The following is a 13651-nucleotide window of genomic DNA, read 5'->3' on the forward strand; positions in this document are numbered from 1 at the left end:
CTCGTACAATGTTGATGCTGATCTCCATGATGGATGAAGATATAGCCCTGTCCACTCTACTATAACTCTTCATAAATACCTTCATTCATGCTGGAGCGAAGTTATATCAACAGCATGATATTGCCACAAACTCACATGCTAGAATAGGAATTCACAGCTGATAAGTGAACTAAACTGCAAAACATGACACTAATAGGTGGCACAGAATGTATGAGTCAAGCATGCAGGTAGGATTGAAGTTGATAGCAGGAATAATGCTTGAAAACATAACAACGGATTGTGTGATGTACTGGAGGAAACAAACTCGGTATGAATCATAACTGATTCATGAATATATCCTGCCATATGAACCTATAGATAATGGAGAATGAATGTATGTCAAGGAAAAAGAGCTTATGTTGTAGGATAAAATGCTACCTAAATACACAGGCCTTAAAGGGAAGAATCTATGCCATGGCAACAATTATTCAAGGGAAAAGAAAAAGAAATGATTCATAAAAACGGTGAGCGTTTTCAATAATGGCATGTAAAAAAAAACAAAAAAAAAAACCCACAGAGCCCCGGTGGGAAAATTGCCCTATGGCCCTCGACTTTATCAAGCATGATGTCCCACAGTGCCAGCATTGCCCACAAGGCTTGTGAGTGCCACCATTATCTGCACAATCTTTGTCCCAAACAGCTTGTCAGTGCCCCCAAACAGCCTGCCTGTGCCCCTGCCCACACCACTTATCTGGTGAGTATCTCTTCCTCCTTGCTGTGTGCAGACCAATCTAGCATGCAGGAAGTGAATGTGATGTCACTTCCTGTACACTGGATCAGTCAGACACAGTGTGCAGGGAGATAGTATGAGGGACCATCCTACTGGATGATCTCTACACTCTAAAACCACTAGCTGCGGGTAATTCGGCCCAAATAGTTTGCCCATTTTTCCAGATATAAAGACCATAATCAGTTCTTGGTCCCATCTTAGATTTGGAATAGATTTGTGCCTACCCACGCATGTTAAATTCCCTCACTGTATTAGCCTCTACCACTTCCCTTGGGAGGCTTTTCCATTTGTGTGTTGAGTGTTGAGACAGCTATATATTGCAAATAAATCACAGCTGATATTTGAGGCACAAATAACAAAAGCATCAGAGTACATGGATCTGACTGCACAACTCAAACTCTTTATAGATTTAGTTTTTATGTTCCTGGCAGTGCAAGGATATTACATCATACCAGATCACTGAAGTTTAAGCAGCCCACAAGGAGGCAGAGATTACATCATCTATAAAGAAGCAGAGACCTGCCTCATTCCACAGTTACACAGCTCAAAGACCGGTATGCAAAGCAAGAAGGTCATTTTAAAAAGCAAACGGTTTAGTCCCAAAAGATGCAAATTGTTTTATGCATTGTTGCAAAACTGGAAGGGCACCATGAGATTTGGAGTGCAAGGTCGCTCTTGCTCCTCTGAGCCGGTCACCGGTCCCCCACTGGCTCACCTAATGTTCCTTCTGAAACATGCCACCAATATCCATACATTAAAGCACAAGTACCCGCTACGGCAGCGCACCTTCAGTTACAGGTATATTATGTACTTACATAGAAGCCAACTTTAATACAGCTTAGTACTTTCGCCCCTCTGTCCATAATAAACCTTTTATATTACTAATACACGCAAAAGTCAAAACACAAAATCTGGTGATGCAAACCTCAAAATATAAACTGCCTTTGCTTCTGGCCATCACAAGGCACATCCTTGCGAGCTGCCATAAAGCCTGACCCTGAAGACTAAGGAAACATTTTAGTTAACCCATCAAACACTAGGGCGGCAAAGCCTCTCCTGGCACTGCTGGACACATATTGATGAACCATCTACCTTTGATGCCCACCCTGCACATAAAGCCCAGCATTTTTACACGGATCCAATGGCCGATATCATTGTACGCATATTTAGAGATGATGTTTGATGCATTTTGAGATATGGTTGCTTGCAAACTTTATCTCTTGATTAGAGGAAGGGGGTACCAGAGCTTTAAGATTTCTCTAATTAGTAAACAAACAATTAACATTGTGCATCATCGAGCAATGTATTTAGCATTATCCAAACAGCCTGTCATATTTGTGGACAGCGAAGTCAGATTGGATATGCTTCATTACAGGGGGAGGGGGGGGTGATCATTATGACCCAAATAAAGGGGTGAGTTCTGTAACACAGAATTCCATGTTTTTTGTTTTTTTTATGACAGCATCCATGTTCTTGGTTTTAAAACACAAAGTATGTCCTTGGTTGCTTAGTCATTCAATGGATTTGCAATAACGCCACATGAGATTATATATATACATACATATATATTATATATATTATATATATATATATATATATATATATATATATCTATCTATATCTATATAGATATATAGATACATATATATTATATAAATAAATTGTATTTATATATATACCAGCTGTCTACCTTAAAAATCCATTAACAAAATTCAACTAATGCATAAAAACAAATCTTTATATACAATCAAAATAAAAAGTTAAAATTATTTCCATTCATTTCATAGGAAGTAGAAACGGACCTAATAAGTACCACAGTAACTAGATTCAGGGTCTCAAGAGAGACACGCAAATGAAGCGCATACCGCCTCTGTTAGATCCGTTATTCGTGTAGAACCATACAGAAAAATAGAAATTTGGAATGGTTAATTGGAAGAACTGTGAAGTCACAAAGCAGAATGTACCAAACATTCAATTTTTTTTTATAATATATGTCTCTCCAAAAACAAACTGACTTTGTAATCCATCACCAAGCATTCTAACCAAAATTTTTATATACAATGACAAAAATATGAAAAAAGAAAAAAAAAGAAACCGTCAATGAAAAAGAAAGCATGATGTATCCAGTGATTTACCACTTCTGCCCCAATCATACAAGGATACATGGCTTCCTATGATCTAATAAAAGTTACATGCAACCAATGCCACCTAATCTCACTCATGTTTTGGGTTTTCTTTCAGTGATCCTATTGGCTAACAAACGCTACACTGTATCATGCAGAAATGACAGGACATCCGCTAACACAGTGGGCTTCGCCTTACCTGCAGTGTGCCGGTGGACGCAGATAGCCCTGTTTAGCAGTGTAGTTTTACGCTTATCAACAAAGCTTCATTCCAGCCAGTCTATAGCCATTGTAGCGGATTAGACCTCCAACATGCCTGGGCTGCCGGGGCTTAATTTTTGCATTCGAGCCAAAAAAAGAGATCAGTCAGCAGCTTGTGTTCAGTGGCTGGTATAACCCACACTGCTAGCCGGAGATACTATATTGAGAGACAGAGAGAGAGAGCAGGAGGAAAGGAGGAGGGGGTGAGAAGAGAGGCTGGGCCTCCGCCTGACTGGTGTCATCACAACTTAGGGAAGTCTGAGACCCTCACTTGCCAGTAGATGTGTGCTGATTAACCCTTCAGGGGCAACAAGGAGAGCAACGCTTTGATTTAAAAAAAAAAAAAATCTGCTCATACCTCTAACAAAAAGTTGCAGCGCTTGCCTGCTTGAACATAAATTTCCAAGGACCCAGTCAGTACTCGGACGTAGGTGTTAGCTTTCCAAAACATTGGATCTTTTGTTTTCCCACTCAAGCGTCCCTTGCGGCCATACACGACGATGCTAGCCTGCTTTTCACAGTACATAATTGAAATTAAAATTTCTGATTGTGACCACACATTAAGCGTTATGATGAGATCATAAGCAACAGATGTTCCTAATATAAAAGCGATGAAAGGTTAGCCACTGAGAAATTCAGGACAGATTTCAGAGATGAAGTGTTATTTTACAGCATTTACTATGTAACGCGTACATACGGTATGGATAAAAGCAGTGGTGGGCCATTAAAAGAAATTGCTTTGCGTATAGTATTGGAGACCCCTATGTGGAGAAAGAGATATTAGCTTCTAATAACCCTGCAATGTTTATAGAATAAAATTGATTAGCAATGACTGGTGACATGCGTAACTAGGAAGAAAAACAGCACAGAACCATTTAAAATAAAGGGATTGGCAGGAAGGAAGTATATCTTAGAAGAGGAGACGTGCCAAGATAAGAGGCCATAGTCTAAAATTAGAAGGTCAGAGGTTTAGATGTAATGCGATACTGAATTTCTTCACTGAAAGGGTGTTAGATGCTTGGAGTAAACTCCTTGAAGAAACAGTTAAGGGAATTTAAAACATGCATGGGTTAGTTATAAGCATATCTCGAGCATTAAACAAGGACCAACTAAGGTCCAGAAAAAAGAAAAAGCATCATATTTGATTTCTGTGTACCAGGTCGGAACATTTTGGGCCATTATTCAGCAATATTCTTCAAATGACCCCATGTCATTCACTTTAATCCTTCCCAGGTTGTCTAATATAATTTTTAAACGGTGCCAACTTTTTAGGGTACAGTGCAGTTTTACTTTTAAAGATTTGCAAAAGTGGACTGCTAAGTTAAAGCGCGCAGTTACTTTTAGGCAGTTCCAGATTTGACATGTTCACATGATTATTATTTCATGTTATCAGATCAGAGTGGATCTATTGCCTGTACGGTGTAAGCTTTACTAGAGATGTGATTCTTACTAGATAACGGGATTCTATAACATCCTCTACATTCCAAATAGCTATAACCGGTATTCTTCTTTATTCCTCGCTAAAAGGGACACCAATGTCCCATACAGCCTCACTAATGAAAATGTAAGTACTTTGTAACTATTTTAATATGCATGTTAGCCATAAAAACAAAAAACAACATCTGCAGCACACCGCCCCCTCCATTTCCTGCAATTTGTTTATGTTTTGCCCAAAAATGCATCCCCAGCAAGCCAAAGAGCTGGGGATGGGATATTCTGATAAATCATACATCCGCAAGGGAAACACTGTTAATTTAAAGAGGACACTACGACCATATGCATTGAAGTGCATGTGATGGCTAGAGTGTCCCTTTAAAGGTAAACACATAGCTGCGTACACGAAAAGCCCAACATAAGTGGGCAACCTTGTTAATCCGCCATATAGGACCAACTGGAAAAAATTAAAAAGAGCCCTTGATGCACATAGTCTGTATTTCCATAGGACAATAAAGGGCATCAAGCTACACTAATGTATTTCTAAAGCCATGAAACACGCTCGATAGTTCTAAACAAACATCCTGTCCATGCCAAGTCCCATACTGATCTTCCAAAGCATTAAATTATACTGAGATCATGTCTGCTATTGGGAGACCAAGTTTTTTTTCTCTCTCTCTCGCTCCCTGTGTATCTTGTTTTGCTAATTCAGTGGAAAATGCCAGATAATGCACCGTCGTTCGTTCCATAATTAGACAGGCATAAAAGCTGCCATTGTGCAGTTGTTGTTATAGCGCTACCTATAAATTATTCACTCTATTCAAGTGCAATCTGCTGTGGCATTTTCAAGCAGGGCACAAATGATGTAAGCGTAACAAGTGCAAAAAATGAAATAAAAATTTAATATCACTTATGGGCAAGCACTTTTATCCCTTTTAATTATTCTAGGGAATAACTTCTGCCTCCAGCAATTCCACTATTCTATTTTCAAACCTACCACAGTGCGTCTTTACTCAATTTTAAGTCGTTATTAGGCTTTCAGGTCTATTAATGTATTAATAGTGGGTTTATGTCTACCCTTTACGTTAAGAGCCTATACTCTTGCAAACATTTTAGTTACTATTTACATAAAAGGTTTTTATATAAATTTTGTTCTTATTAGCATATTGTTTTGTAAGAATTTAATCTCAAATTAGCTTTCACTGGTAAAATTAGGAGTTCTTACATTATGATTGCCTTTATAAAATGTCAAGTTTTTTGCCCCAAAACAACCGCCTAAGTAACGAGTATATTCATGTCACTACAAAAAAACAAAACAAAAGAAGTATCAAAGAAACGTATTTTTGGGGGTGAGGGGGCTTTTTTCAGTGAGGTCAACATGATCTTGCAGTAACTTCCATTCATTAGCAACCATTTACTTGAACGGCTATTGATGCTGAATCGAAGGAAAATAATTGGCAATGGGAGTAGGAGTAGCCTCTCCAGTTCATAGGCATGGGAAATGGTGCACTAACTGGTCTTCATTTTTTCCAAGGCTTGGGTTCGAGACAACTGGAGTGGATACGATAACAGTTTTGTCTTTATTATTTACAGGGACATCATTCTCCCTGCTCAGATAGCTTGAAACAGATGTCCTTAGACACTGTAGTAACAGTATATTAAACTAGTTAGGTCCCAGATAATTTACACTGAATTTCTGCAATGACAAGGTGGTATTCAAGTACAACCTACACAGTTTTGTAAAGTATCTACATTTTAGCAGGTGACTTTGTAGAGCTACCTTCGTTGTATATGATTAAAGGAACCACGGAGGAAGGCAGCTGTAGGGTTGCAGCTTCTACCTCACTTGTGTCTCTGGTTTATTTTTTTTTTATATACTGACAGGAAAAATAACTACATTTCTTCTACTGATTTTCAACATTCCACCAATGTATCCCAGATACTGCACAGCAGCCTTTACTGTTTTTGTACAAACATTTCTTATAAACTGCAACCCACCAGAATGTTGAAAGTAACTGAATTTTTACACAATACACTTATTAATCTATATATCACGTGATTTATGGATCTCAAATCCTTACCCACCACCTGTGTGGCCTATGGTATAATGGGTATTACACCCAGGGACACTCAAGTCACCATGTACACTTTCTGCAGAAAAGCATTTGCCCATTTCCCAAACCCCAGCCATTTTGGCTTGCAGGAGATCGGTCAATATGCATGTGATAAACTTGCCTACAGTCAACTCACACGCTGCCTCGGTGAACGCTGCTGAACGCGCAGCAAGCACTCCTCTCATTTCAATGTGAACACACTCCTGCCACTGACTGGCTGCTTCAGGCAGCCAATCAGTGATAGTATTTCTCAGACCAGCGAGCAGCTGGAGCTTCTAGCTCAGATGCTTTATTCTTTTTTTCTCCTGAAGTATTCACAGAATACTTTAACCCCTTGACGACATACCTGGCACCTCGTGGGTTTGAATGAGCTTAAAAAGCATTAAAAAAATCACGCACACAAACAACTCCAGCAAAAGTTACTGCAATCACCATGCAGGTCAATGGAGCCCAACTAAAATATAAAAAAAATTCAAAAAAATAATGTTCCATTGATGTCACATTCATAGATGAGGGGAAATAATTACTTTTATGTCCAAACCTTGGTGCCGAATCATCCCAAAAATCCTGACAGAAAGCGTTACAAGCATTTGAAATACCCTGGGGTGTCGTAATTTTCAGAAATACATGGAATGATTATGGTAAATTAAATTGGCTGGCATCAAACGTGTCCCAAATAGGACATGGGGTCAGGGTTACAAGGTTCAGGGTGGAAAAAACACCCCCAAAACTTTTGAAATCGCAATATGTAACTTGTACTTAATTCCCTATAACTTGCAAAACTAAAACATAAAAACAGTGGGTATTTCTAAACTCAGGACAAATATTATTTACCAGATGTTTTTTTATTACTTTTGTAGATGAGCAAAAGATTTTTCAACTTTATATAGTAAATTCGATGATATGATTAAAATAGTATGTAAAAGAAAGTCCATCTTGCCATGAAAAAAATATATATACCGTAATTTGTGTTGGTTCAGTTAATGAGAAAGAATAAGACTACAGCTAAACATGAGCGCAGCAGAAACATTAAGAATAGCCATTGTCAAAAAAGTACAAAAATGAGAAACAAAAAACAGCTCCTTAAGGGGTTAATACGCATTCTTGTTTTGAGTGGGATTTCCCTTTAAATCAGTAACCCTCTAAAGCATCTTTCTGCAAATCCCATTTAGCGGAATATAAAATGGCAATTTATACAAAGCTGCAAATACTATAGGTTTATGTTGCATGCTCTGGTTAACAGTTTTTTTTGTGGATCCCAGGGACAATTAGCCGGCATGATGTACAAAATACATGTTTCCCCCACATAAATACGAAGGACCAGCATGTTAATATAAGCTGTAATTGTCGCACGGTGCTTCCTCATTGTGGTATTAGCCATATTAAATGGATTTGCATGTGAAAGAGTACTTCATCCTTATGGGTATGGCATCTCCTCACGAATCCTCTATGTATTCAATTTTCCCTATGGAGCTATAGATTCCAAACTGGTGCCTAGCAACGCCTCTACGCCAACTTAACCGGATAGAACCATGCATGGCATTCGGCTTTACTTTGTGTGTTTATGACACACACAGAAAATCTTTAAAACCTGCACAAACTTCTTACAGAAGAGAAGAGTTTACTAGGCCAACACTGATCACAAAGGCTGATCATGGTGAGAATAGACACCATGGACCGGTTCTCATATTACAAAAACAAGTGCACGAAGAGCCATTTATTTTTAATGCCACCCCGTGGCCTCATGCAGACGGCGAGGTGTGGCTGTGTGTATAAGCCTTAAATATTCACAGATGAATCCATTGAAGAGGTCATCACTCCAAAGACTCTGAAATACAGCCGGGGCCTCAAGAGAAATCTCCAGTTACAGTAGACATCTTGTGGAGTTAAAGAATTAGTTTGTATGCCCTAGAAAACCCTTTGAATATAAAGAAAATGTGAAAGGAGCACAAATATTAGCATATAGAGAAAAAGATTTTTCTGATGTAACAGAACAAAATCAGTCCACAAAATCATCATCTTTGGGGTCATCAAGATGTTTTTGGCAAACGTGACACAAGCCTGTGTGTTCATTTTGGTCAGCCTTGGTTTTTTGCCTTGGATCTCTGTTTCAATCAAGTTTTCTCCATTTGTCGATAATAGCTCTCACTATGGTTCGCCAAAGCCTTAGAAATGGCATTGTAACCCTTTCCAGACTGATGGATGCCAATGACTGTCATCTGTTCTTGAATTTCTTTAGATCGCTGAATCATCTGCCGCTTTTTGAGACCTTTAAGCCTACTTCACTTTCGAAGACAGGTTCTATTTAATTCATATTCAGATTCAACAGGGCTACCAATAATCATGCTTGGGTGCGTCTAGTGAAATTGAACCCAATTATCAATCCAGTTTGGTTACTTGGTTGATTTACAACAATCCCACATCCCTCCTTAATCACTGTCTGGTTTTCAGGAATAACATGTAGTAAACAGGAGAAGGAGGGGAAAAAAATCCGTGTAAGAATCAATTTCAACTTTTTTGTTCCACGGACAGGATAAAAAAAAAAAAGTTTATATACATATGCAGTGGCTGTAAACACCAAAATGCAAATATCAGAAACTTGACTCACACAGACAACTGCATTAATGAAAGGATGGTTTTATCAAATAATGCGGCATCGTATCGCTCATACTAACAGGCCCAAATCTGCAGACCAACTATAGATGCTCATGAATTTAGGCATCATTGCCCTATTGTCTCTCCAAATTAGATATGTGAGTGGGGGATGGTGCTAAGTGTATGAAAAACAAAAGCAGGAAACCTGCTAATTGCCCCCAAATTGTAATCTTCCCTTCTGCTATTTACAAAGGCCCCTTATCTTTGGTTTGCCAACTTGCATACATTAAACTTATCACTTACATTTGCAAAGCTAGAATAAGCTAACAAGTACTTCACATAACAGCGTATGCATTAATGGGAACATTAAGCTTAAAAACACATTTACATGCCTCCTACACACCATTTTTGAAAGGGGCCATCAATCACGCATTAAAACATCTGTGCCCCCTTTCTATTTCTAGGGCTCATTCTTTGCTTAAATTTAACTTAAAAGATCTATTTACTGGTTAATGAAACAAACCTTTTGACAGGTAATAATTCATGGACATAGCTACAAGATTTGGGACAAAGTATTGCTGGACAAGCTGTAAAGACAATCTTAAAATTAACGTCTCTACATTACATGGAGTAAGCAAATCAGGTACCACCAGCAAGGGACTGCACTGGAAATGAAGCTTTTACTTTGGGGTCTTTTGTGACCCTAGGGACCTCCATTAGCACAGGGGAACCCCTGTGATGTCTCTGGTGACATCATCTGTTATGGTTCCCTACACAGCAATCAGCTCAGACATAGGGCTGCAGCATACATGCAGGCACAGTGACAGAACTGACGCTGTGATCATTCAGTGAGATATTTAGGAAGGTGAACCAATTGTGGCGTCTACAGACCACACGAGGATCTGTCATATCATGGAGATTCCCCTGTGATGTCACTGGAGGGAAAGTATAATGGCAGAACACAAGGCCGATTTCCCATTCACCAGGATGGATTTAGCCCTGCTGGTGCAAAAAGCATGCGACGTATGGGATACGGCCTTTGTCCTATAGGATTTATTGTGATGTATCCCCTGCTTCCTTGGTTGCGAAGGGGTTAAGGGGGATTTGCTTGGGGAGCAGCAGATGTGCACTACCCAATACCTGGCTGCAGAACCACCACATGGTTCACCATAGTGTCCATGGCAGTGGCGGAACTACCGGGGTCGCGACTGCGACCGGGCTCTGGAGTTCTGCCAGTCAGGGGGGCCCAAGGGGTGCCGAGCGGTCGTTTGGGCAACTCTTGGGCCCCCCTGACTGACAGAAATCCAGGATGCATTTGCTCCCCGCCGTCGCCTGCCTCAGCGCTCAGAGTGCAGTGTTGGGAGCGTGAGGCGTTTGTCTCGGGTGCCGGCGCTTCACACTGAGCGCCGGCATATGACGTCATAAGCCGGCGCTCAGCAGTGAAGCACCAGCACTCGAGACAAACGCCTGACGCTCCCAACACAGGAGTTGACGGTAAGTGACCTACAAAAGGGGGGTAGGGAGGGAGTGGGTAGATCGTGAGAAGGGGGGGAGAGGGTAGATCGTGAGAAGGGGGGTAGGGAGGGAAAGGGGAGACTGTGAGAAGGGGGTAGGGAGGGAGAGGGTAGATCGTGAGAAAGGGGGTAGGGAGGGAGAGGGTAGATAGTGAGAAAGGGATAGATGGGGTGGGGGGGCCCTTAACAGATTCTCGCACCGGGGCCCTGAGGTTTCTAGTTACGCCCCTGGTCCATGGCACAAATTCCTTTTCTGGGCAAAATCATATTGCACCTAAAATCCCATTTTCTCCTGTCCTGTTTCAGAAAACCCACAAATTAATAAGAAATTCTGCTGAGATTTATGCAACAATAATACTGTCTTCTAACAGAAAGCATCAGTTAGGTAAAACTTATATAAAAATCATCCCCTTACTTAACAAAACCCCAAACATTGCTTTACCAACAGAAATCGGCCAGTCCATGGGCAACGAAAGATCCCACCGGAGGAGACTGTGTGGGAAGGGTTTAACGAATAGTAATAACTCATATAGTGATACCCCATCATAAGGATGAACAGGTTCAGATTTAGTTTTCAAAAATGCTTTACAGGATTAAATTGAAATATTGAGCCAATTCACAGCACCAAATATGAGATGGCCCCACAATCTGTGAAAACTTGTGTGCAACTTTGAATCTATACAGACTCCAAACATGACATATCAATGCATGTGGGACATGTTTTTGTACTTTTTTTTTTAAGGCATTTATACGTTTCTAGAAATGAAAATATGGGACTACTACACTCAAATGTGACTTCACAATCCGTTCCTAACCTAAAAAAGCATGGTGTATGTTCCAACATTGACCTAGTAATATCTCAATTACATGACATACCTATGAATGTGGGATGCTACAGAATTGAGGTTTTAAAAAAAAAAAATAATAATAATAATAATTTACTTGCATATATCCTGGAAGTCCGCTACAATAACAAAGTTTGTGTTAACATGGACATAAAACAAGTTACCACAAAGTTTGGTCATAAAATAGCAAGCATCAGAAGTGTCACAATAATAACCTATGGAATTTCTCCAGGGTATTCACTTTTAAAAATGATATCTGTTTCTGGGGCCGGTTTCAAATTCTGCTACTACTATCTAGGGCATATAAAAATTATGGTTTATGAAAGGTTAGTGAAAACATGGCTGATTGAACCCAAGTTAATTGACCAAAGTGCTTCCGACCAGGCCAGTTAAGCTCCCCTGACGGGTCACAAAGCCCTGACACACATCACATAAGACGTGTGTTGGGACGAGGGAATAAATCTTCTGAGCAGGCTCTGTATAGTAAATTGTTGTCTTAATATAACTGTACAATGACAACTATTTATTGTTCTGCTAAAATAGCAACACAAAATGCAATGTCACAGCTTTGTGGGTGAAAACATTAAAACCTAAACCGCTGTGGTTAAAAAAAAAGACAGCCACACCCAACCAGTGTACATTTACAGACAATTACTGGACACACTCATAAGAGCTGCCTGAATGAGTATTTTTTTTTTTAAACCCCCCAAAAACAAAATAAACTTATATATTAATCATAAATCAAAAAATGAGCAATACATATTGGAAGCTTTAACATATACAGGGACAGTCCTTGGCCAGATAAGCACTTCACGCAAGAAGCCCTTTTTGTCGCTCCACACATAGTTATATAGTAAATAAGGAAATGTGGTTGAAAAATACTTAAGTCCATCAAGTTCAACCCTTCTACCTAACCTTTCTACTCGTCATCCAAAAGAAGGCAAAAAACAAAGCCCTAATTAAGCTACTTCGAATTCTGCCATCAGGGGGAAAATTCCTTCTTGACTCCAAAAGGCAACTGGATGTCTCTAAAATATTAATTCTATTTATATCCCTGTATGTCATGCCTTTCTAAAAAAAAAAATAAAAAAAAATATCCAGACCCCTTTTGAAGGCATATAATGTATTTGATAACACCACCTCCCTTGGCAGTGACTTCCATACCTTTATTGCCCTTACTGTAAAGAATCCCTTCCTTTGTCATCTATGAAACCTGCGCTCTTCCAGTCTCAGAGGGTGACCTCTTGTTCTTTGTACAGTTCTGTTAATGAACAGGTCGCTGACGGGCTCGTTATATTGGCCCTGCATATATTTATATAATGTTATAATATCCCTTTTGAGATGCAGTTTTTCTTTTTATACCTTTAGAATGCCAATAGACATCATCTGCATATTCTTCGCGTGCTTAATTACTTCTACACATTAGGGGCATTATCTGTAGTGACTGCTAGTGCCCCCCCCAAACCAGCCCTGATATACATACATATACACATACACATGTTCTAAAAACAAATATGTATTTAATAAAAGGAAACCTGTAAAAATGTTAAATAAAAAAAAAATCTAGTTACTGTTTTTGTTTGCAAGACTGTGTGTAGACTGTTTACCTTCACTAAAGACATCATCTGCTTCTTCTTGGAGACTGTGATCGTCTTCGTCAGGAGACATCATTTTCTGAAGCTCACAGGTGCACCTTCAGTGGAAAATGCTCACACATACAGCAGGGACGCGTGTTTCATCTGGCTTCCTGACTGCGGCAACATCCGTATCACTTCTGATAACGGGCTCATGGAGGAAGCTTCTTTTTTTTTTTTTTTATGTCTTTTGTGGTAATGACTAACTGTGCCGGTTACATGTCACAATACAAAAGGGAATGGTCTATTGTGGAAAGTCTTCACTCATGGTTAACAAATTAAGTAAATCAATATTCTCCTTCCCACCGAGCAGAATCAGCAGTTCCTTTTCTATTACTTCTAGGTCACCTATTCTGTACCAA

At 39.6% G+C, this 13651-nt stretch overlaps 1 protein-coding gene across 3 annotated transcripts in view; it reads right to left on the minus strand.

The window, feature by feature from the left end:
* Positions 1-13413, minus strand: part of RIPOR2 (RHO family interacting cell polarization regulator 2) — a 56473-nt gene extending 43060 nt beyond the window's left edge. Inside the window, exon 1 of one of the 3 annotated variants that reach the window (XM_053466708.1) lies at positions 13263-13413. In XM_053466708.1, coding sequence (XP_053322683.1) covers positions 13263-13326 — 64 coding nt within the window. In that variant the 5' untranslated portion in view covers positions 13327-13413. Of the gene's footprint in view, positions 1-3091; positions 3346-13262 lie in introns of those variants that run through there. The other 2 variants (XM_053466711.1, XM_053466709.1) reach the window with 2 other exon arrangements.
* Positions 13414-13651: the final 238 nt, after the last annotated feature.

Source organism: Spea bombifrons, chromosome 5 (genome assembly GCF_027358695.1).
Source record: "Spea bombifrons isolate aSpeBom1 chromosome 5, aSpeBom1.2.pri, whole genome shotgun sequence".
Lineage (NCBI taxonomy): Eukaryota > Metazoa > Chordata > Amphibia > Anura > Pelobatidae > Spea > Spea bombifrons.